The sequence below is a fragment of the Heterocephalus glaber genome, unplaced genomic scaffold (assembly GCF_053883595.1).
Source record: "Heterocephalus glaber isolate CG9 unplaced genomic scaffold, H.glaber_assembly_v1.0 deba00001481, whole genome shotgun sequence".
Classification (NCBI taxonomy): Eukaryota; Metazoa; Chordata; class Mammalia; order Rodentia; family Bathyergidae; genus Heterocephalus; species Heterocephalus glaber.
This window is the reverse complement of record NW_028258317.1, coordinates 51,995,719-52,021,357: the sequence shown is the minus strand read 5'-3', so window position 1 is coordinate 52,021,357 and position 25,639 is coordinate 51,995,719. Positions and strand designations below refer to the sequence as shown.

Genomic DNA, 25,639 nt, shown 5'->3' with positions numbered 1-25,639 from the left:
CGGGATCTGTCATGGCCCCTGGGAGTGGGGACTCAAAAAAAAAACTCCCAAGGGCACAGCCAAGTGTCTGAAACCTTGACATGTGCTAGACAGGGAAGATAGCTTTAGTTTCCTGAAATCACTTGGCTTTGATCCAATGTAGACATTATGCTAATTTTTGTGGAGGGATCCAAATTAGGGACCCTCTATCATTGCTGCCATCCATTCTATATTCCACAACTGATCCATGCTTTCACTAATTGTGGTGCTTTTCTTCCATAATCCAGCTCCTCTCCAGCCTTTTCTCTTAGTACCTATTTCCTAAGAATAAATGCACACTGCCTTGTGCTATGCATGTATCTACTCATCTATAATACTCTCAGGTCTCTGAGGGTAGAAGCAAGCTCGTACAAAGCCTTGCAGATGGTCAGCACTTTGTGGGTGCTGGATACCTGGACTAACCATCCAGTCCCCAGAGAGCAAGACTTCGTCAATTCTGTAACAAAATCCTCACTATAAAGGCTCACAATCTATACCAATTCACCTGGAACACAGGACACCAGCACCAAAGGAACCACAGATTCTGTGATATTTCACCTTTCTCCCCGCAGCACAACAGTGTGTAAACTATCTCTACAGATGAGATGCTTTCCAACTTTAGAGACTTAGACGCTGTCATATCACCTATTCAAACTCCTAGAACTATGACCCATTCTCTGCCAATCCCTTTTCTAAAGTAAGCAGCTCCAACTCCATTAGTTTTTCTTTTTTGTATTAACTGTATTTTCTGTGGTCCTCAATCTTGCCTCTCATCTCCACTCCAAGTTTCCATGTCCTTAGCAAGCTGTGGAGCTCAGCACAAGATCTTGTAAGCTCTGATTAGTGTACTTGGAATACAATACAGTTACTACATTAAAGTAAAAGGAAAGTGAACGTAGGATTGCATTCATCATATTGCTTTTCTTTTAAAAGTGCCTTCATTTTTTCACTGTGTTGGAAAATTTATAAAATTTCAGACTTGATGAATACATGTTAGTATCACTTCCTACATTCACTGCCCTCTTGAGGAAAGATTCAGCACACGGACTCTCACCTCATAGCAGCGTATCTAGGCCACATACCTTTGCTTCAGAGACCCACACTGCTTGTCCTTGCTGATTCTGAATGGTGTCCTTCAAGGTGCCAAACCAGCTATCATTAGCTGAATTTAGGTTGATCGTAGCTATAGAAATGTAAACAAAAAGGTCTGCATCAATTTCTACAGCAGTGTTTATTCAGGAAGCTACCTGACCTATTTTTTTGTCATATTTGAATTAGCACTAAATCTTTTTGGATGAATGTAACTAACCATCTAGCTGATGTAGTTTACATTACAGACAGACAGGATAAAGCTAAAAATGGGTTTATTTTCAGAATATCAACTTTTCAGAAAAGCCACTTTCAAAAAATATATTTTTAAAAGAATGTTTTCAGTAGCACACATAATGGATCTAAAATAAAAGTACCACATTTTATCTTTTTTTTTTTGGTACTGGGGATCGAACTCAGGACCTTACGCTTGCGAGGCAGGCGCCAGAACCACTGAGCTAAATCCCAGGCTAAAGTACCATATTTTAAAGATGACTATGTAGATATGCAGATTATAAGTAAGAAAAAGCACCACTAAACTATTATCTATCTCTAATAAATACTAAAGGGAACATTTCAACGCTTGAAATCTTGGATCGTCTTAAACATGTGGAATACGCAGATTAACCTAACTCAACTGATGTGTATTCAAGGAATATTTCTTTTTTCATTCAGAACAAAATGTATCTTACATAAGAGCCCTTACTATGAGTCAACCAGATACTGTTTCAAGCACTTTACATGGATTAGTGTATCAAGCTTACACAGACTCTACAAGGCAGGTACTGCTATCATAGCCATCTAAGGCACAATTGTGAAATTAACCAGTTCACGGTCTTACGCCATGAACATAAAGGAGCCTGAGCACAAACTCAGAAGTTTGCATTCAGAGTCTATTTCCTTAGCCACCACACTACACAGCTTGTCTCAAGACACAAATTTGGAACATGGGTATAAAACACCAACAAAGTACAACATAAATAGTTGTTCTCTGGCAATATATATTATGGACCCAATGGAAACAAACCAGATAAGCAAACTGGTCCAAAATAATAATTTAAATTGGGTCTAAAATTATCAGACTTGGGCCGGGGGTTTAGCTCACTGGTTCTAGCGCAAGGTCCCGAGTTTGATCCCTGGTACCAAACAAACAAACAAACAAACAAATAAAATTATCAGAATGAAGGTAAGATTTTTAAAAATTATACCATCATGGCTTTTTATTAGATGGTACATCATTTCTCAAGCCCCAAAGAACCATTAATCAAACTTTGTAAGCAACTATGCTTCAAGTTTTCTTTGAAGTAACATACAGCTTTCTTTCATTTAAGAAGTTCTAACACTGACCTTAGAAAATCTTGAATGAGCTTACAATTTCCTTGGTTATTAATTATTTACAGCATTAGAATAAAGTGATACATTGGACAAACCAAGAAAAATTAACCTTGAAGCCATGGATTTTTGTGTCCTTATACTGGTACTTTGCAAAGATTATTGCGCCCATAGCTAGAATATGATGCCATGTACCTAAATGTGGAAGTAAGATTCTATACCCGAGAGACAAAATGAGTGATTTGAACAAAATGCATGAAAAATGTTAAGTGGTCTTTTAAAGCTCTCTATTGGCACTGTCTAGTGTAAGTACAGCCTGTAGTCATCATAAATAAAGTTTTAGAGTTAAAAGGGCCACTGAAGAAATGCAAAAAATATGTTTACATTACTGATGAAGTCACAAAACCTCTTAATGGGTCACATTAACAGTCAAACATAGGAACAAAACATAAGAGCTTCACAGTAGCTAATTTGCTGGGCTCCACAGGATGGTTGATAACATCCACATCATGCACTTGGCCTCTTTAAACAGGTGGGTGTGCAGCCACAATGCTGCCACCCTGACCATGAACCAAATACCTATGGCTTACTGTTAGCTTTCCCACTAAGATTTTTCAGCTTCTGTGATATTCTGCAATATGTACTAGCAACTTCATGCTGCTCCTATCCTGTGCCCCTTGGATAGGCTTAACACAGCTTTCAAACTAAAGAGTATGACATTCTAAAAGGATCCTCACCCAGTCACCATCCTGGCTGGGAGCACTGGGGTTTGAAGGGCATCCATGTCCGGTTCTGGCACATGTGTAGTGAGTACTTCCCCACCCCTGGCCAAAGAGGGGGAAAGCACCAAGGGCAGCAGCAAAAGGTGACTTGTAAGGCAAGAAGAATTAGGAGAACTCGGGAGTGAGTGACTGACTGCCAGTGGGTGTGAGGGTTCTCTTGAGGGTAATGAAAGGCTCTAAAAATGATTGTGGTGATGGCTACACAACTCTAAATGTATCCAAAACCACCAAAGTGTATGCTTCAAATGGGCAAATGGTATGGTATGTTAATCACATCTCAGCAAAACTATTCATGTGGCTGCATCAACATTCAAATGTGACCTAAATGAACAAGTTAAGCAAAGGACCCAGCTGGGAGCTGAGCATCTTCCCCCTGCTTCCTGTGGCCAACTGACCCTCCATGGCTCCTCAGGAAACCAAGAACAACCTGCTGAAGTTGGGTTTCTCAGCTGGTAAAGATTCCCACCCCACCACCCAAGCTTTTCAAAGACTAAATAATGACACAGAAGCCTTTTCATTATGTGATACTGAAGATATTAAGTATAAATTATTATCAACTAGTAATACTCAGCATTTGTTCAGTACTCCCCAAATTCCAGTACTGTAGATAGGTAAGTTAATTAGATATCTTGTGTGCAGTTAGACAGGACCAGCCCTCCAGGAGCCAACACAGCAAGGAACCAACATGGAGAACAATTGAGGCACATTCACTGGTTAGCACTATAAAAGGAAAAAGAAGTACTACTTCCCCTAGAGAGAGATAGCAGTGATTGATATTCTAAATGGGAAATTCCTTGTATGTGACTTGTCTTCCCATTTGACCCCCATTTAATCAATATTACCTGGGTGACTGTACTTACAATCTTATTGGTTGGTCATGGCTGTGCCCCACCTTATGGCCACCTTGTAAATTTCCATTGGGTCTTATAGTTTTGTCCCACTTTGTACCTGCCTCACCACATGGCTTTGCTGTATAAAACATCTCTGAAAAGTAGGGTGAGCGGGCAACCCACTTTCCGGTCCCCCTTCTGTCTCTCTTAGGCAGAAGCTTTCTTTCTCCCAGTAAATTTATCCCACTCTTATCTTCCGTTGTTCCTAGAATTCATTCTTCAATTTTAGAGAACACGAACTCGCGTTTCTAGTAGGTTTGGGAGTTATATCTCTTCCCCCTATATCACCAGGACTGAACAGTCCAAATTTCATTTTAACAAAGCCTGGAAAGCTGAGAAAATGACTTATGCCATCCCATAGTACTTTTAAATGCCACACTTTACAATCTGGGTCTCTAAGTTCATTAATTCCACTTGAATGGTTTTCAAACTATGAACGGAGTGCTTCAAAGATTCTACAAAAACATGTAACTCAAACTTCATTTTTTAAAAAAATTAATTTTTGTGCTAAGTACATATAAATGTATTTTTTAAAATTTGAGAGGGGGAAGAGGCAAGCTTAACATTCTAACTTATTTTGACAAGTCAACTTGCTTTGGGCAAGTATCAGAATAAAGCATTTGCTGTTTAACTGAGGAGTGTCTCAAAATTTTAAGATATTTTAATACTGTCTAAAAACTTATCAGTAAGAAAAAGGGCTTTATAACTATGCAAAAAGGAAAATAACAGGATATTAAGCCTAATGAGACTACATGTAATGTAAAGCTGGACTTCAAATTGTGAACTGTATTACTTCTATTAATTCAAAAAATACTATATATTTAAAATCATACAAAATAAAATATTAATTTTGCCTAAAGGTTCTGCTGCTCAAGTTTGAAAACCAGTGTTTCCGGCCATGGCACACACCATTCAGACTCAACCTGGTCAAGTAGACTGGGAGTTGGGATGGGGAACAAAAGGGCCTGGTGAAGCCTTCCGTGTAGCTTTGAGTAGTCAAACTTAGAAGTGTGCAGGACTATTGTAACAGACCAGGGGTGGAGCACTCAGACTACTGGTCCAATCTGTGGAGCACCCTGCAGCACCCATCCTGAAGAAACATCACAGATTGGCAAGGTATGATGAGATCAGGTCCCTTCAAAGCTCCATGTGAAACTCGATGCTCATACAATGTTTCTCCTTCAATCTCTTCTGGTTTTAGTTATCCTAAAACTTTCAACTACTGTATCTGACTAGCATACCTAAGAAATGGCTTGGTGGGCCAGAGGCAGTTCTACCATAGGTCACATGCATTTACGCCTGGCCTATTTGCTAGTCCTGGTGCTGGCCTTATGCGTGTGGAGCTCGATAAAGTAGGCTCTCCCTTCAAGCATCTTGGAGCCCATTGGTAGAGCTAAGCTGCTAAACCCTTCTATATACATGGGCCCCTTCAGATCCACAATCAGCCTCAGCTATACTGCGCCATGTGTCCCAAAGAATCAACAATACTAACTCGAGGCTAGAAAAAGGGGGCGTTCACAGTTACTGGCTATTTTCTTTTGCCTGCTCTCCATGTCCAGCCTGTCAGTCTCATTCTTCTTCCATAACCTGTTATTTCCCTTCCTCATTTCTCACATCCTTGCATGAAGCCCAAATTCCTCTGTCTGAGGAAAGCTCCTAATCATTCAGTGGAATTAAAGACAAGGGGGGAAATTAAGGGGAGCATGTTTAACATCATTCACAAGCAAATGGGCTTCGACTTCCTTGTCTGTTAAAAGCAGGAACTGTATTACTAGATGATTCAAAAACACAAAATCTGAAATGCTCCAAGGACCAAAACTGAGACTTGTCATGATGCCACAAGAAAAAATTCTATACCATGAAACCTTGTTTCATGTGCAAAACTATTCAAGATATTATAAAATCTCCTACAGGCTATATATTAAGTTGTATAAAAAAAGATAAGTGAATTTTGTGAGTGAACTGGGGGTTGCATCCTCAAGATAGCTCATTATATATATATGCAAATACTCTAAAATCAAAAATTTAAAACATTTCTGATCCTAAGCATTTTGCAGAAGGGATGATCAACCTGTATGACCCCTTTCAGCATCAGAATTACTATTTCTAATTAGAACTAGAATACTGTATGTCTGTGCTGTAAAGTACCAGGGATGCCACAGTTTCACTCTAGGCTCAACCCACACAGAAGGATCTGTGGCTATGCAGAAGAAGCTGGCCCTTCATCTACCCAATATGATAGCACACAGGAAAAGATGTACCACTGTTCACCACTGCTATCGTAACAGCAATGATAATTAACATTATTAGTAGTATATCAGTCACTTTTCTCTCACTGGGACAAAATGCTGACACTCAAAACTTAAAGGAGGAGACATTTATTTTGGCTCATAGTTTTAGACAGCTCAGTCCATGGTTGGCTGGCTCCAATGCAGAAGCCTCATGGTGGAGGTGCCTGGTGGAGAAAAGCTGCTCACCCGATAGCAGCCAGGAAGCAGAGCAAGCCAAGGGAGGAGCTAAGGACAAGAACACACCCAGGTCACAACCCCAGAGACTCACCTCTTCTGACCAGGCCCCACGCCCTAACAGCACATTCAGGTATGAATTCATCAATGGATTAATCCACTGATGAATACAGTGGTTACATGTACTATGCTTGTAATTCAGTTGCAACCAGAATCACGGAAAGAATTAAGATTGTAAACTGAGGTACTACTGTATAGTGTTCCTGTGATCCAATCACCTTTCCAAAGCCCCACCTCTGAACACATGAGACTTTTGGCAGACAATGTGAATCTAAACCATAACAAGTAGTAAAAATGACAGAGAAGATACACATAAATATAACAAAAGCACAAGCTCTTTAAACTACATTCACAGAAATCGAGTTCCAAATGGATGACTTCCTCCTAGCAAAACAAGTTTCAATCACTCTAAGTTACATACATTGAAGGTAAGAGGAAAACAATGACACACCATCTGTGCAGAAATGTGGGTAACAGACTGTGAGCTTGGTTCAATCACTAGCTTTGCAGTCCCACACCGAAGTCTGAACCTCATCAAGATGACCAATGCCATCTGCAGTCAAAATTACAAAGTTCAATATGAAAATGCCATGGATCCAATAAATCATTTCACAAGACTAAGTACTTTTCAAGGAGTAGGAGCTCTGATTCTCCATTCAGATTTTTTCTTCCATTTTTCAATTCTCTATCTCTCACTTTTGAACGTAGGCTACATTTAAATTTTCACATACCTGTGAAAAGATATGCACAAGTTTTCTTGAACTTGTTGGCTTGATCATATAGCTTTCGAGAACTTTTGTTGGATGATGGATTCAACCTCTGTCTCATCATTTTAATACCTTGTCTAGATTCTGGGTTGAAAAATATCACAATTGGGAACCACTGGGTATAATTCAACAGGTCCACAGCTTTCGGAGTCACGTCTAGCAGTGCATGCTTATCCTGTTACAGGTGGGGAGAAGGTACATAGGTTGGTATGTAACATACTACAGTATCATGAAGAGTTCATTTTAGTAACAAAGTGCTGTGACAAAAAAAGTGTACATTTAAATTCAAAAAGCATTTCTTTCCACATTATGTCCACTTCATTATAATCAACTGGTTAGAACTTCTAATTTCACTTTCCCCAGTTTCAATTACCTGAGGTCAACAACTAGCAAAATCAAGGATGAGTAGACTATGATATTTTGATAAAGATCACCTTCATACAATTTTATTATAGCATAGTTTAATTGGTCTATTTTATTATTAGTTATTACCTGAATGTGCCTAATGCCTCTATGTGCCTAATGCATAAATTAAACTTTATCATAGATGTGTAAGGACAGGAAAAATGATGTATCTGTAGGGACAGTATTACTCATGGTTTTAGACATCTAGCAGGGGTCCTGGAACATATTCCCCTCAGACTGGGGGGGCCTACTGTTAAAAGATTTTTTAGGCTGGGCATGGTAGCACATGCCTATAACCCCAGCACTCTGGGAAGCTGAGACAGGAGGATCACAAGTTTCAGCCCAGTCCAGACAACTTTGCAACTTAGCAACACCCTGTCTCAGAAGTAAAAAAAAAATACTAGGAACGTAGTTCGGTATGAAGGTTCTGGGTTCAATTCCCAATACAAAAAAAAAAATTATGATTTTTTGGTAAAATGTTTAGAATTCTGAAAAAAAAAAAACTGATTCAATTCGTTCTAACAACATGGCTTATTGATGGATTTTCTCACCTGCTCAATAATTTGCCTCACAGTATTTAATCGAACTACTCCAGAAGATTTCTCAGATCCTGCATCTTTTGGCTCTGTTTCTGAAACAGCAAAAATAAGTAATTCTTTTAGAAATCAGTGAATTCCAAAGGCTCCAACTTGCATCAGTAACGATGGGATGCCTGACGCCATGAGATGATGGGAAGGGCCGTGTCCCTTGTTTAACTATGGCGGACTGCAGTGCTGAGGCTCAAGCACAGGTCCCATGCATGCTAGCCAAGGGCTCAACCACCGAACTCTACGCCCAGCCCTGCTTATCTGGACTCTAACCACGGAGAAGCAGGCAGTCCTATAGGGAACATTCCATGGCTTGGGCTCTTCAAAATACAGTGGACCCTTGAGTAATGACCGGCCTCACATACAAACAACTTGGGTTACGACCGGAATTTTAATTTAACTTACGACCAAAGTCTTGGGTTACAAACTGAATGCCAGTCTTTCCTGTGTGGGGTTGAGAAATCCTGGGGCAGTGTCTAAGGACACTGTGATTTGCCTGGAAGAAAGTGTGGCCTAAAATTATACAGGAGAGAGACTCTGAAGGCTGTGTAGAGGAGCCTGAGCCTTCAATTGACCGTATGGTTGATGACACTGTCATTATAGTAGAATCCACAGGCTTGCAGGCAGACAGTGGTGATGTTGAGGAACTGGTAGAGGAACACTCAAAGGAACTGTCTACAGAGGAACTTCAGCAACTTCTGGCTGAGCAACAAAGAATGGCAGCTGAGGAGCTTTCTGAAGAGGAAGGGGAGCATCAACAATCAGTGCAGCAAAGTTCTTCTTGTGAAATAAAGGAAATCCTGAAAAAATGGACAGAGCTACAAACATTTGAGGAGAAGATTCACCCAGACAGAAAAAAAGCCAACCGTTGCACTTAATTGCTTAATGACGATATCATGTCATACTACAGAACAGTGCTAAAGAAAAGACAGAAACAGCCAACCTTAGACCAGTGTATAGTTCTGAAAAGGGACCTAGTGAGCCAGAAGCAGGTCCTAGGCAGTCCCAAGGAGAGAAAGGACACCAGAGAGCCAGATTTCCTGATGTTCTTAGGGAAGGGGGCTCTCCTTCCAATTAATAACCACCTTCCATTTCAGCCTCCCTTCCTGAAAGCCAAAGATGTCACCTTGAATGGTGAGTACAGTGTGAAGTCGTTGTTTCTGGTAAACCAGGCATACTTTATAACTTTTTGGTGAATATACTAGGAGTTATTGATGTTTCTGGTAAATTATGCACATTATACAACCCTTTTTTATTATGAAAAGGTTAGTTAAGAAGTGCTTTGGGAAGTTCAGAAAACATTATGTGTATTTCCATTATTTCTTATGGGAAAAAGTCTTGACTTACAACCAACTTGAGTTACAACCAGCCTTCAAGAGGAAGTAGAGTTTGTAAGTCAAGGGTTCACTATACCAATGTCCCAGGTAATTTAGAGGAAAAGGAATAAAAATACATAAGAAAAATCATAAAAATCAAATGTAATGCATGACCCTTGGTTATGTCCTGAAATTTTGGGGAGGGATCAAACTCAGGACCTTATGGTTGTGAAGGTGGTGACGGCATCACTGAGCTAAATCCCCGGCCCCACTTGAAAATTTTTTTTTAAAGAAGAAGTAAAAGTATGAAATATTTGGGACAATTGAGGAAATTGAAAAATAGACTATACATTAAATATAAGTTGAATTTTCCTCATCAGAAATGCTTGGACCAGAAGTGTTTTGGATTTTAGAATATTTGCATATGTAAAAAACAAGACATCTAGGAAATGGAACCAAATCTAAACATAAAAGTTATTTCTTTTATACTTATACATGCAGATCGAAGGTAATCTCATACAATATTTTCAGTGGGCTTATATTTTGATAGTAAACTGTCACTGGGTCAGGTTTGAAATTTTCCACGTGACACATCACGTTGGTGCTCAAAATGTTTCAGGTTTTGGAGCATTTCAGATTTCGGACTAGGATGCCCAATCTGTAACATCGTACGTTATAATTTCACAATGTTAAATTTCTCAGTCACCGAGCTGATAATGGTATTGTGATCATGTCAGAGAATAGTCTTGTTCCTAGCAGACTCACACATGTACTCCAGGATAAAAGTCTGCAACTGAAACTTTCAAATGGTTCTGCAGAAATGTTGGAAGATGTGCATGTGTGTGACTACGCATGGGCAGAGGGGAGGAAAACAGTGTACGGAACGAAATGCTAACAGTCAATGACTTTAGGAGAAGGCCATGTAGGTGCTCAGTAGGCTAGAAATTTTTCAAAGTAAAAATGTAAGGAGAAAACATTACTGACAGACTTACTAGCAGTTTGAAACAAGTCAGGTAACTCATTTGTCAACTTTTCCATTGCTATATCTGCTATGGGGCCAAATAACACCACAGGTCTCTTGAAACCCGCTGAAATGAGAAAAGAAAGGTCATTAATACATACGCATACCTAGCTGTTCAGGTAAGAGGCAAAAGTATTACAAAGGATTTTGAAAATAAAGAAATTGCACATTCTCCTGCCCTCAACAGAACTCAGCTCTTTCCTGGAGAACAGGCCCTCACCACCCACCTCACCATTTTCTTTTTTTTTTTTTTTTGGTACCAGGGATTGAAGTCAGTATCTTGCACTTGCCAGGCAGGCAGTGGAACCACTGAGCTAAATCCCCGGGCCCCACCTCACCATTTTTAAAGATAATGTTGCTGTGGGCAACATATAAAAACTTTTGAATGGTGGTACTGAAAACCGTTTTTTTGTTTTTACTCCCAGGGACTGAACTCAGGACCCTGAGCTGGTGAGGCAGGCATGGCGTCACTGAGCCAAATCCCCAGCCCTGAAAATCTTTTTTAGGTTCCAGAAATTTGTGTCCCCTGAGGAGTCTGAACAGCTTACTTCCTCACTACAGTATGATTCCAACTCTTCACTGGGTTTTGGTGTAAGTGATATAGGTAAGCTACAACTTGACTGTTCTAGTTTGAAAATGATAGCTCCTCACCTTCTCGCAGCAGAACCCTTTCATATGCTGGGAATTTGGTGCTCACAGACACAACAGCTGTCAGGTCTTCTCGGCTCTTCCTCAGGTTCTTCTTTGCCCCAGATCTCTGACCACGCATTCTCCAGAAATCTGCCCTGTCCCCAGCACTGTCCCTCTGGCCATTCTGGACACTGGCCATCTGTTCAGCTCTGAAAGAAACCATTGGAAGCAAATCTCTAAAGCCAAGAAATAGAACTTCGTTAACCAGACCTAGTCAGTTTTACTTAAGACGTTGGATTAGAGGAAGATTCAGCTTGACAATGAAGCTATTTCCAAGGGAAAGATGTGGTGATCTTCACTTCCCAACAGAGGCAGAAAAAGACAGGGTCCCTGTGAAGCCCACCAGAAGTAACTTGGTGATAAACACACCAACTTTGGCTCATCTGCCTTAGGTTATAGTAAACACACCTGGAACCCCTGCTAGAATACAGGTATCTTTCCCAAGTTTCTACAGCATCAGCAAGTGTTCCTTGTTTTACACAAGCCACTCTCAAAGATGGGAATCAGAGGTGTGCTGGTGCGTACAGCCACTCAGCACCTACTGTGTGTCCTGTGCAAGGCCTTGGACACTCCTCAGGAAAGCATCAAACACAGCCACAGGCAACTAGCAACCAGATGCTGCTAAGTACTCAGCAAACGGGACAGGTGGCTAGTCACAGTTCCAGGCCACTCACCATAAACACACAATGAAGGCATGTGGGATTTCCTTTTGGGGGGTCTGCTGCTCTTTCTAGTGGGAAGGACAAAAGGTGTGTGTAGGAACATACAATCTCAGATACCTGCTTTTGTTGGGGATTAAGCCTTTCTCCAGTTCATTTCCAATCCTCACAGCCAGCCAGTGGCCCAGCTTGCCATCATACAGCGTGTCCACTACTCGGAAGACCTCCCCCCGGGTAAAGGGCAGGCTCTGTGGAGTTTCCTTCTCACACTCAAAGTGAGTTCTTATAAAAAATGAATCACCTCTGCCACAAGCCAGGATGTCTCTGAACACTGAAAGACAAAAGCAATGTGTGCTGCACTGGGCTGCATGCAGGACCTCTCCTGGGTTACCAGCTTCTCTCGTCTCTGATCCCCTCTTCACTTTCTCTCGTCTCTGATCGCTCTCTTCACCTTCTCTCCATTCAGTGGCCACATTGCATAGGTTTTATAGAAATCACAGCACCAACAGAAAAATGAATAACTTCATGAGTTGCTGTGATGATTAATGTATGTGTCAATTTAAGTGGACACTGAGCAATCACTATGGGTGTCTGTGGGTGAGGGGCTGAGATGAGGTAAACATTTAAATGGGGAGAATGAGTAAAGCAAATTTTCCTCCCTAATGTGAGTGACCTTTATCCAATCAGCTAAAGGCCCAAACAGAACAAAAAGCAGACTCACTCAGACTTGTTCTCAAATAAAAGAATACTACTCTTCCTGCCCATTGGCCTTCCAAGCAGGACATCATCTTTATCCCTGCCTTTGTACTAGAAATATACCAACACCTCTCTTTAATTCTCAGGCCTTCATACTTGGACTAGAACTAAATCCTTTGCTTTGCTTGGTGTCCAGCTTGCCTGCCATGATGGATAAGTCAAATTATCAAATTGATTGGCTCAGGAACCTCCAAGGTGATTAATAAAGCACATTTCTGAGTGTGTCTGAGTGGATCATGGAGGTGTGACAGTGGGGTCTATGTCTGGTTCCTTGCCCCTTCCTCTCTGGCACTGTCTCCCTGCTCTGTTATCTGGCTGCCTTGAATTAAGCAGATTTGTTCTGCCATGCCCTTCTACCACAATGTTTCTGCCTTGAAGGCAGCTGACCATGGACTGAATCCACTGAAATTGTGAGTGAAATAAACTTCTTTAAATTGTATGTGTCAGGTACTTGGTCCCAGCAATAAGAAGACTGATTAATATATCTGCTCACTGTGCAGACCTTGGGACTTATCAGCCTCCATAATTATGTTCACCAATTACTTCAAATAAATCTCTACCTCCCACTGGTTCCAATATCTCCTACTCATTCTGTATCCCTGGAGAACCCTGACTAGTTTAGTTGCCAATTAGCCCTCTGAAACAGACGGAGAAGAGGTTATTCTGGCCTCCCACTTCACAGATAAACACAGGGCACTGAAAGGGAGATCTACTTGTTAGACTGCTAAAAGGTAAAGTAGGAAGCATCAGCAACTGTGGCTCTTAGCATCTGTCAGACGGATACCCAATAACTGCAAGATGAACTTAAGGATGTATCACTGTTTGGAAAATCATTTTATTCCAAATTGACACAACTAGAGAAGTTATTTTAGTAAGTACAGAGAAAACATTTTTGGAGAAATGAAGTGGCACCCAAACTTTCCCCATACACCTGAGACCCAAGGATTAGATGTCAGGACCCGCTTTAATTATTTAATGTGTTCTTTCATACTTCCCACTCACCCGAAGTAAATTAAGAGACTAAATGTGCTCACCATCAGCTCGACTCTGAACTAAAATGGTCACCATTTCACCTTTGGGGATTTCCAAGAGATAGAGAACAGCATCCTCCCGAACCATTCCTCTGAAGTCCTGTGTATTCACCTGATAAGAAAGAAAAAACCAGGGGAAGAAATAAGAGAGGATTTTACAGTACAGTGTTATCTGAAGATTTTCATGGTTTTTTTTCATCAGGACTCTGAAAGCAAAACCAGGCCTCACCTTAAACAAGTCCTCGGTGTTTCCGTTCAAACCCTCCCCAGCACCAGTGGGCATGACTATCTTATCTCATCTCTTCCTGCCACAACTATCTTATCTCATCTCATCCTGCCACAACACCAGTCAGGGAGACCACTAATTCTGGATCCAACTGGAAAGTCTTGTGTTCTCCTCCCCTTCTCTCTCTCTCTTTCTCAAACCATAGAAAAATTTTATTGTGATCTAGCATGGCAGATGTATTTAAAAATATGTCATGATTTAATGTAAGCGTTTTATGATCTGTTAGTCTGGCTCTTAATCTGTGTTTATGATAATTAACTTGATAAAGATTTAAAAACAAAATAGGTTTGATGATGGCAAAACATTAAAAAAAAAAAAGAAAAAGAAAAACAGGACTAGAAGAGGAAAATAAAAGAACTGAGCTGAGTTATGCACATGTACCAATTCCCTACAATGAATGTAATCATTATCTACCGCAAACATGTACTAATAAAAATTTTTAAATTACATATAAAAATGATTTTTAATAAAAAATATCCTATCATGAATTGCCCATTAATTAAGGTCAAAATTTGTGATTAAGTCAAAGGAGGCAACAGACTAAACCCAGGGCTTTCTAGAAAAATACTAAGAGACTCTAAAGCAATCAAGTTATGTTTTCCTTTGGATCAGTATTTATTATTTAGGTTCCGTCGTTCCCACCTCTTTGTCCCAATTAGAGATCATCAAATGTCGGTGTTTACTCCTTTCCTGTGCAGTATGTAGATGTCTGTACTTATGTATGGCCACATGGATGTTTCTGTATGTGCTGCACATGCTTATATTTGTCTATTTAAGGAAGGCAAGATCACAAGGCAGACTTCAGAGGTCCTTCTGCCCATCTCCATGGCCATGTGACACTGATCTTCAGTCAGGCCAAAAGCTTGACTGGTCAAAATGAAAACACACGTGGTGGCTACATTTTAAAAATCCATATAACCAAAGCCCGAAATATTTCTTTTTTCTTTTCCAACCCATAAAAGTTTCTGAAAGAGAAAGGCCAACCATACTAGATAAATAATAAGCAAACAACAGTCAGGCCAAGCAGGAAAAAACATAAACACAAGTGTGCTGTCGTTGGAAGGTATATACTCTATACTCTGCTGTGGCTCCACACACTCAGGCCTCCATTCCAGGCCGGAGGCCGTCACCATCACAGAATGAAAAGCCACGCTGAGAAAGCCCACAATAGAACAGAACAGAGTTTGTCTCATACACGCAGGCTGGCCATGACTGAAACAAGCCAAAGTGAAAAGAGCCAGGGTAGCACTTTTGTACTTGAAGGTTACACTGTACAGTTCTCCGCAATAAAGATCCTCTTTCATTAGCTATTTAGGAGTTTGCAGGGTCCAGTGCATCTGCCACAAGCCTGCAGAGGATTCTATGTCAGCTACAGCTCTGAAGTGTGCAGCAGCTTCCCCACCCTGGTAGGCTAACTCAGTCTCTTCCACTCCTTCACAGAACGGAGGGTGCCTTTTGTAGGTAGCAGAAAATTTAGTCTACCCGTGAATGCAGACTACCTACTGCTGAACTTCCATACAGGATTACTGCAAAAGAAGCCAGCCTCCAGTTTCTTCCTTGTTGCCAATGATAATGATACTTTTCTAAAGTATAAATGCAGAAGACTGTGACTTTTCACCACTGAAAGCTACTCTCTGTCTTTTCTAACAACTTACAGAGAGGTCTGTCAGGTGCCTAGGTGAATTCTCTACTTTTTATTATGGAAATTTAAAAAGCCCACGCCACCTTAAGGGCAAATCTATTTCATCCTTGTATCTTAAATGAGCAAAAGCTCCAAATCTCTGACTGATATCCTATGGCTTTACACTACCTACAGAATAGCTCTTTTTTTACTGGCATATTTACCAAGCATAAAGTGGTACGTGCCGGCATTTGGATGGCATTTTTATCAGGAGCATTTGGTGGGGCCTCTTTCCTAGTATCATGTGCTACCATGAGGTTCACTTGAGTACAGAGTCTTTTAGGATCCCAAGCAGTGCTGAAGAAGAGCTAGAATTTCATTGGAAACCTTTAGCAAAGCTCATGATCAAGGTCTGTCCTTCATCCGCTCCAGAAATGAAATCTGAACTACCAGAACGGAGCCAAGTGCCGGGGAGGAAGGGGCCATCTGCCTTTGTACTTTGCAGTCTGCCTCCTTGGGGATTCTGTGACTTTCTCTTTCTCCTTTGAGCTCAGAAGTGCTCACAGGACCTCTACATACCATCTTTCCACTAAAATTAACAAGGGTACAAAGAAATAAACCAGAAGCAGAAAAAAATTCCAATAAGCACAGTTCCCTAGCATTCATATTTTTACAGTAATCAGGTACTTGGCATTCTTCAAGTTTATTCTGAAGTCAATTTTAAAAATAATTTGTAGCTCATAAAATGCTAAAATTACCAATCTTAAAATTTTCTAATATCAGTAAATTACCTAAACATAGAGTACCTTTAAATGTACCAATATTTGATTAACCAGGAATTTCTACTGCTAGACAATTTTAGATGGGTGGCTGCAGTGTGCTATCTTCCACAAGGGCCTTCTCTCTGTGTGCCAAGAACTCTGCTTGAGGCCTTGGAAATGCTACCTTTCCTATCCTCCCAGATTTCCGGAGAGGCAAGTACTCACCCACTGAATGTGCACAGACCACACGTCTCAGGGTAAACCAGGGGTATGGAACCTGGAGCACAAAACCCAGCAGATGTGGGGGTAGCATTCAGATCACTTAGTCTGATGTCACACCCACATCTCCTCACTTACAGGACACTGCCTTGAAGAGTGACACTTGACGGGGGAACACAATACACAATAAAAAACCAAAAATTCAAGATCTTTTTGGAATTTATTTCTCACAGGTTGAGTCTTAGCTTGCTTCCCCTCTCCCTCTCTCTCTCATCAAACTATAGTGGTACCTTGGTACTTGTTAATTGGTTCCAGGAAGCGTGCAACAAGTACCAAAACAACCAGTACAGAACAGGCTGTTTTGGCTGGAAAGTTTAGAGAATCACTAGGTAATCAACACTGACAAGGGCCGGGGATTTAGCTCAGTGGTTTCGCCACTTGCTGCGCAAGCGCAAGGACTCGAGTTCGATCCCCGGTACAAAAACAAAACAAAACAAAAAAAAGCACTGACAAGTTTCAGCTTGCATGTTGACTATCAAACAATCGACAAATGCTGGAACAAAATTTTTGTTCCAAAATGCACTTAGTACCAAATTCGAGAAGTTTCAAAGTAGTTGAGTACCAAGCTGTGACTCTAATAAAAATCTTGGCTGGCAAGGGCTGGGGGATTTAGCTCAGGGGCACCTTGCCTGCCTCACAAATGAGAAGTCCTGAGTTTGATCCCCAGTACCGAAGAAAAAGAAAGATTAAAAAATCTTGACAAGGGTTTTAAACTTTATAAATCCCCACTGACATCAGGATCAGTTTGGGATTCTCACGACTGAGAAGACAGGACCCATAAGCAATACAGAGACCTTAGTGGTAGACACCAGCAAACCTCCTGCTGGTCTTTTTCTCCTGTGGAGGAGCATCCAGAGAAAGACTCTTTGTTTTAAGTAACTCCTAGTAGCAAGGCTTGACTTCCCTTACCTTCAGAATCTGGTCTCCTTCCTGCAGGCCTGCCTGTTCCGCCGCAGTACCCTCTTGAATGCCACCAACAAATAATCCAACGTCATTGCCACCAGCGAGCCGCAAGCCCACACTGTCTCCCTTCTTGAACCTCAACATCTTGGTGTCAGGGCTGCAACAGTTTAGGTTGAAGGAAGAAAAGATGAGAGACAGTCTTAATTTTCTGTGTTTCTGTTTTTCTTTTTTCAAAATTTTATTAGCATATGTTTGCAGTACATAATGATTACATTCATCATGGGAGCTGATACATGTACACAATGTATCTTAATTCTTTTTATATCCCCTTCTCATCTACCCTCCATTTATTTTCTTTCTTTTTTTTTTAACCCTCCCTTTACTTTTGCAGTGCTGGGGATTGAACCAGGGCTTGTACATGCCAGGCAAGCACTTTACTACTGAGTTTTATCCCAAGCCTTTGCATTTTATTTTGAGGCAGCGTCTCGCTAAGTTGCCCAGGCCTCCCTCAAACTTGCAATCCTCCTGCCTGAGCTTCTTGAGAGGCTGAAATTACAGGCATGCATCATCACATTGAGCAAGAAACATTTTTTTTTTAAAGAAGGGACCTACATTAGCAGCTGAGATTTAACTTCATGTATCTATCAAGTGAGTTACACTTGACAAAGCACTCTCTCATTTTTCTCATCTATAACTTTATCTTCTTGGGACAGTGAGATGAAGGTCAGCAGGCCCACATTACTGGTGAAAGAGCAGAAATGTAGCATATTTTCATCAAGTATTTAAGATGCAACACCAAATAATTTTAGCTCTAACCCTACTCTTTAAGTTGGCAGACCCCAGTTTAGGATTCTTCCAAAGCAAAGCCTGTTGACATCCATAGCTCTTGTCAGTAAAGACACAGGCCGGGTCCAAGGAAGCTGGTCCTGATCCCGCTGCTGCTCCTAACCCTAGGACTAGAGGGCTCATCAAGTGCAGAGCCCTGCAGCACTCCCCCTCCCTTTCTCCACACTGGGATCACCTTCACCTCAGTCAGCTAAGGCACTGGGGTCCAGCAACACTTCACCTACTCAGAAGTCATGTATCTGGCCAATGCAAACACTTACAATAACATTCTGGAGAAGAAGCTAGCTAGGTAAACAGCACACATTATCCTAATAAAGTTCACCCATTTCTGCATTTTGCTTTTCCTACACATAACTCCTCTTTCCTATGAACACTACCGACAGGGGTTGTTTAAAAGTGGTTGATAACAGAAAAGTCACCACATGTGGGGGGAAGCCCCAGTATTCTTCTGGATTTCAGTTAAGGAGATTAGCTGTGTGGAAGAAGAAAGGAAAAGAGAGAGGGACAGAAACACATACCCATATATTGCTTCATCTTCAGGACTAGGACGGAGAAAAGCTCTTGGGGCTGCTCTGGGTAGAGGAGCTGTGGATTAAAAACATTTATTATGGGCTGGGGATACAGCTCAATGGTAGAGCACCTGCCTAGTATGCATGAGGTCTTGGCTTTGATCTCCACCAACACAAGGAAAAACACAACACAACACTATCCTTACCAACATGAACAGTGGGAGCTTGTTTCTAAATATAAAGATAGCAGAATCTGCAAAGCCTACTAAGTCTGTACCTTTTTTGACACATGTGTCATCAAAAAAAAAATCTTGAGGTGAAGCTTAATTTGCAGGCATTAGTAGGACCCAATGGTTTCTCAAAATGAGAAGAAAAACAGACCCCCAAAACGCAAGGTAAAGAAAATACTACTTTTTATAACCAACAATGTTATAATAATGCTGTTATTTCCCCATGGATAAATGTTTATGTGTGTAAAACTATAATGATAATCGCAGGGTGGTGGAAGCAGAGTTAGGATGAGGTTGGGACCATGGATGGGGAAAAAAAGGACCAAACTTTATTAAATATAACAAAATGTGGGACATTCTGATGGCATACAGAAAGGGTTGTTGTCTTTCTATTATTCAACATTAAAAGATAGAGACACAGGAGGGCCTCTTCCATATATAAGAATTATTTTTAATAATTTCTCTCTCTTTCAGCTGCCCTCTGGAAGTATCAAGCACATGCTTCTGAACTCAACTGTGGAAATGAGTGGCACTGGGCTGACCTCACAGTTCAGTGACAAAGTGTGGGCTTTCCTTACACAAAATCTGAGGTTCAATCCCCAGAACCACCCACCAAGACCAAGAGTGGCCTCAACGTCTCACCTGGGGGTTCCTCTTGGTATCTGGGTTCCTTTTTGGTCTCCATGTCCCCCGAGGCCTTGAATGGGGTGGGTGTGGCCCCCACCCGGGACAGTCTGCCTGGGGCTGTGTCCTCTCGTGAGCTTAAAAGTACACACATGTTAATGTCTCGGGAGGTAAGGAGCTCAAAAATATGGATGTATGTACACACACAGTGATGTGTGCAACAGAAAATACACATCACCTTACCTTGGTCTCTCCTTCAGCTTCTCACTGGAGGAATGATAATCATAATCAGAATACTGCTGGCGTCTTTCCTCTGGAGAAAATGACCGGACTGACCCCATTTCTGAGATATCTGGTTTCAGAATTGAAAGACATTTTTTTTTGTAAAATATTTATGACATGCACTAGAAATTATACTATTTTCTGGGTAAGAGACATGGGAAGTGCAAGACAAGCGGACAAAAATGTGCTATTAGTGTAACAGTCTTTACCTAACAAAGGAAAAAAAAAAGATCAGTTTAAGGGAAAGGAATAATAAAGAAGTCAAATTCAGAAGCGAATATTTCGCTCATCCCACTTTCCACCAAAGCTGCTACTGAAAGGTCAAAATTCCATTGTGGTCTTTCCTCAGTGTCTGCAGCATGTTTCTAAGACCACTCTTCCAACCAAACTTCACCAATACTTAGGTTTGCACTGTGAAATGGCATGGAGTTTGCACATAGCCTACACACATCCTTCTGTACACATACTGCTGAATCATATCTAGATCACTTATAACACCTAATACCATACGGATACTATGCAATTAGTCACACTGCAGTGTTGTTTAGGGAATAATAATGAAAACAGAAAGTCTTAAACAACAGTATTGGAGAGTCAGAGCTATGAGGTGGCAGGAGGCTTTGGCAGAGTGTGCTTACATACCACTCTCGCCAATTCAGGAAATTCAAGTTGTGCCTTTTGGAACACTCTGGAATTTTTTTTTCCAAATAGTTTCAATCTGTGGTTGGCTGAATCCAAGCATGCAGAATTCAAGAATATGGAGGAGCAACTGTATTAAATCATGTACATATGTTCTCGTCCCTACCAAAATAGAGCAGTGCTTCTAACTTCACTGCACATTCAAATCACCCAGGGGTCTCTCACTGGGATGCAGCTGTTAAGGGCTGGGGCCTGAGATTCTGCAATTATCTCAAGCTCCCAGGCAACACTGCTGCTACTGCAGGCCAAGAATCACACTTTCAGCAGCAAGAACATAAACTAACGTCCTGACACACTGGGATTACTTCTCACCATCCTTTTGTTTCTTGCACTACACTCACAGCACTGACCAACTAATCAGATTTTTGGCATACTGGAAACGAAATTAAGACTTTATAAAGAAATTCTTTAAAACATAATCAACAAAGGCTTAAAGGTTAAGAACTTGATATTTTCTCAATTTTCCCATACAAAAGCAACAGTAGATTATTACGTAGTATATATTATACCTATTGTTACTGATAATTTCTACAAGGTTAAAGTGTTAGTCTACGCATAATTCATACCTGAATGAATATAGCTTTCAAAAAGAGAAGATAACCTAGATTACTAACCAATGAATATCACAATATTTGCCTTGTTAATTTTATTTTAGCATTTACATGTTTTAACTAGCCTCTAAATTGTCTTTTCTATTGAAAATACTAATAACCACTTTTAAAAACAAATATAAGTAAATATAAGAAAGAGGGTGGTACTGGATATTGAACCCAGGGCCTTGTGCACGCATGCTGGAGAAGTATTTCACCACTGAGCTACACCATCAGCCTGTACATTTTGAAACAGATTATTATTAAGCCACTTCGGCAGGCCTTTAACTTGCACTCCTCCTGCCTCAGCCTTCCCTGGTACTGGGATTACAGCCATTTGCCACACCTGGTTTTTCTTTCTTTTTTTGAGATCGGGATCTCACTACATTACCCAGGCTAGCCTTAAGCTCTTCAGCTGGAGTGAACCTCCTGGCTCAGCCTCTTGGGTAGCTGGGGCTACAAGTGTGTGCCACTGTGCCCAGTCTGCATATATCATTTACTAGCAGGTTTTGTTTTCAGTGGCCCAATTAAGAGTCTTCTAGAAGTTCACAAGTGTACAGTACCAGAATTTCATATTGGAAACCTAATTTCAGCAGATACTTTAATAAGCAGGTAACAACTGAACATTTATCTCTGGAAATTAAAGTTTAAAAGAGAGGCTGCTTCTGGAAATTCAACCTCTAGCTTGGATGGTTGTGCTAAACAATGATGAGGATGCAGTATCAGCAGCTCTCCTGTCTTCTGGCTAAGACTTTCCTTACCTTCTATTTCTGAGTCGCTGTCATTTAGTGATGGGATATTGACAAGAGTTTGCTTGCTGTCTCTGAACACCACGAGCTGGAGTTTTCCTCTGGACTTCTCTATCAACTTCCCAGCATCAATCAAAGACATGTTCTCAGTGACAGTTCCATTGATCTGTGTATATGAATGGTGCTATTATACACAACTCCTTACAGCTAAGTAGAAAAATTCTTATTTCCCCCTTCTAAAATATGTAAAGGCTTAGTTCAGATATTTATTTATTTTTATGACTAAATCCATTTATTCCAAAGAAAAAGCAAAATAAACAGGAGCCGCATTTTTTTTTCAGCTCAGATATTTAAATGGACAAGGACTTCAGGATGACTGACTGAATAAAAATGAATGATCCAGGGGATTTAGCTCAGTGGTTCCGCTGCCTGCCCCACAAGAGAAAGGACTGGAGTTCAATCCCCGGTACCAAAAAAAAAAAAAAAAAAAAGTAAAAATGAACGATCCTGTTCTGCCACCTAGTGCAAGGTCCCAAGTTCAATCCCCAGTATCAAAAAAAAAAAAAAAAAAGAATGATTCTTTAAATTAAATATAACTGTGCATGCTTGGATCCCAAATATAAGCATGAAAGACCCATACTGCACTTAAGTTACTTTGTTTATTTAACCTCTAAGCCCAAGATGATGGTTTGGTTTACTATGGGAACATGTTTCCTGAATGGAGAGGTTTACAAAACTAGTAAATATTCAGTATTCATATACCATCATCTTTCCTTGGTTTAGGGCAGTGGTGGCAAACCTAGGGCACGTGTGCTGCAGTGCATTGTTTGTATCATTGAAAGCTCTAAAAGGTTTGCCATCACTGGCTTAGGGAATTGAAACTTGAACTTTATTTATTTATTTTTGGTACCAGGGATTGAACTCTTGCACTTGCTTGCAAGGCAGGTGGCGGAATCACTGAGCTAAATCCCCAGCCCAGAAACTTGAACTTTAAACAAAAATGGAGAAGGAAAGTACACCCTGAGATGCTCGATAAACTACTACAAATCTCTAAGTCTGATGTGTTTTTTGTTCTGTGGTGCTGAGGTCTGAATCCATGGCCTCACACTCGCTAGGCAAGCACTCTGCCACTGGGTCTGGATTCTACTACACTGTTCCTCCTGGTCTCTTACGATCAACTGAGTCAGTTTGTTTTGGCACTTGGGTGCAGAAACGCAGATAAGGAACACATGTAGGCACACAGCTGTTCCCTGTCCCCATTTGCCCACCTTGAGGATCAGGTCCCCTTCATGAAGGTTGCCATCTTTAGTTGCCAGACCCGTTTTGGTCATTTCCTTGATGAAGATCTGACTGCCTAGCCGGAGACCATACTCTAGGAGACAAACACATAAACACATATGTCATTAACTTGTTCAGAAAACAGTCTAGCTTTTAGGAACAATTAATAGTATTTATGAAAACTTAATTTTGTATATGAGACATTCTTAAGACAATGGCCTGGATTCTTCAATTAAGGGGGGGGCTGCTCTAGATTAAGAGAGACATAAATACCAAATGTAATTCATGAACCATTATCACATCATTGATCCAATGTGAAGATGAGGGTAATTATTTGAGCAATTCCAAAAGGAATCATACTAAAGGCTGTTAATGTTTGTTTCCTTAGGCATGATAATGTCATTATGGTGCTGCTGGAGGATGTTCTTACTCTTCAGAGATTTCACCTGCTAAAATATTTATGGGTAACAGGTGACACTGCCTGCAATTTGCTTTCAAGTGCTTCCTCATATAAACATTGTGAGAAAAAAGGGTAGAGGTTGGGGAGGAAGAGGGTAGAGAGAAAAGCAACAGGAAGAAAGCAAATGTAGCAAAATGCTAACAACTGGTAAAACTGGGTGAAGGTCATGTGGGTATGTGCTATAAAATTAACACTTTTTAAATAAAACGTTGGAGGAAAAAAAAAAACCTCAGGACATCTTAGCTGAACCTTCTTCTGACAATGAGTTGCCCGTAGGCATACTGTGCACACGATACACCTTCATCTCTAACAATTCAGGCTGTCTGGGCTCTGTTACTGGAAGACACTCAGCACATGAAAAGGGATTAAATAAGGCAGGCAAAGCTATTGCTAAAGCACTGAATGAAAACCAGCAGAGCTGGCAGTGGAAGGTTTGCACTTTGACTTGATATAAAAATAATGTTATTTAATAGGGCTGCATATTTTAAAATACTACTATAACTATTCTGACTTTACTTATTAAGAATGTAAAAAATAATACACAGGACCAGAGATGTAGCTCAGTGGCACTGTGCCTGCCTGACAAGTGCAAGGCCCTGAATTCAATTCCTGGGACCAAAAAAAAAAAAAAAAAAAAAATACACATAAGGAAGAATTTTGGTTACTTTAGGAAGCCATCACAATCTAACATATTTGAAAAACAGTTACATTCAAATTTATAAAATTACTTTCTGAATGCAAATCTGATAACTGCAGAACAAAGTAACTTTCTATAATTTAGGAAAGTTATAAAGTATATTTTCAAATTTGCAAACAAGTGTTAATGATTTACAAAAACCCTGCTAGCACCAGTTCTGATGACCTGATTAAAGTGTTAAGGTGCATCACCCACCCCCTTAGCAAGACTGCCATCAATGAGTAACAGTGAGGGCGCATCTACTCCCACACATGACGGCTCTCTAATGGCAGCCAGCCTCAAGCCCATCACAGCAGGCTGGGACCTCGGGACCGGTGGACTGATCAACTACTTTCTAATAAATCGACATTCCCTCTACCTTCTTAAAAACCATAATCTTATGGAAAGTTTGCAGATTTATTGGTCTGTATGTGGAGAAGCCTCCCTCTTTTTTTTCTCCCTCTCTTTTTTTAAGTACAGCAAGTCCCCATTTATGAAAGAGTTCCATTCCAGAAGAACGATCATAAGTCTGACGAAGTGAATCTTATACACCTTTGACACAAATATACAATGTAAAGCATAAAAAATCCCCCCAAAAACCAAACACACACACAAATACTGTAAATAGACTATTTTTACTTTTACAGTTACCTTCAAATTGTAAGGTGGACACATGAGCTACATCCACAATTTGTTTGCATGTAGGAATGTTTCTAATGGGAGGTCCGTTCCTATCTTTGAAAGATCGCAACTTGAACATTCTTAAGTCAAGGACTTACTGTACTGAGGGTCAAACCTAAGTAAGGATTCTCTATCCCTAAACTACAGCCTCAGTTTTTAATTTTTAATCCTGAGACAAGGTCTCACTGAGTTGCCTAGGCTGCCCTTGAACCTGCAATCCATCAGCCTCATGGGTAACCAAGATTACAAGTGGGCACCACTGTGCTTATAGCAGGCACTGTTTAAATGAAGAAAAAA

The 25,639-nt window shown here is 40.6% G+C and overlaps 1 protein-coding gene across 8 annotated transcripts in view; it reads right to left on the bottom strand.

The window, feature by feature from the left end:
- Positions 1-25,639, bottom strand: part of Tjp2 (tight junction protein 2) — a 155,004-nt gene that overhangs the window by 7,423 nt on the left and 121,942 nt on the right. For all 8 annotated transcript variants that reach the window (XM_087184081.1, XM_021252742.2, XM_087184083.1 and 5 more), the window contains 13 exons: positions 23,516-23,619; positions 22,260-22,413; positions 20,171-20,279; positions 19,946-20,064; positions 19,083-19,149; positions 17,725-17,875; positions 13,872-13,980; positions 12,202-12,412; positions 11,384-11,571; positions 10,704-10,799; positions 8,360-8,439; positions 7,368-7,578; positions 1,101-1,201 (listed from right to left, as the gene is read on the bottom strand). In XM_087184081.1, the coding sequence (XP_087040207.1) occupies positions 1,101-1,201; positions 7,368-7,578; positions 8,360-8,439; positions 10,704-10,799; positions 11,384-11,571; positions 12,202-12,412; positions 13,872-13,980; positions 17,725-17,875; positions 19,083-19,149; positions 19,946-20,064; positions 20,171-20,279; positions 22,260-22,413; positions 23,516-23,619 (1,700 nt within the window). The remainder of the gene's footprint in view (positions 1-1,100; positions 1,202-7,367; positions 7,579-8,359; positions 8,440-10,703; positions 10,800-11,383; positions 11,572-12,201; positions 12,413-13,871; positions 13,981-17,724; positions 17,876-19,082; positions 19,150-19,945; positions 20,065-20,170; positions 20,280-22,259; positions 22,414-23,515; positions 23,620-25,639) is intronic.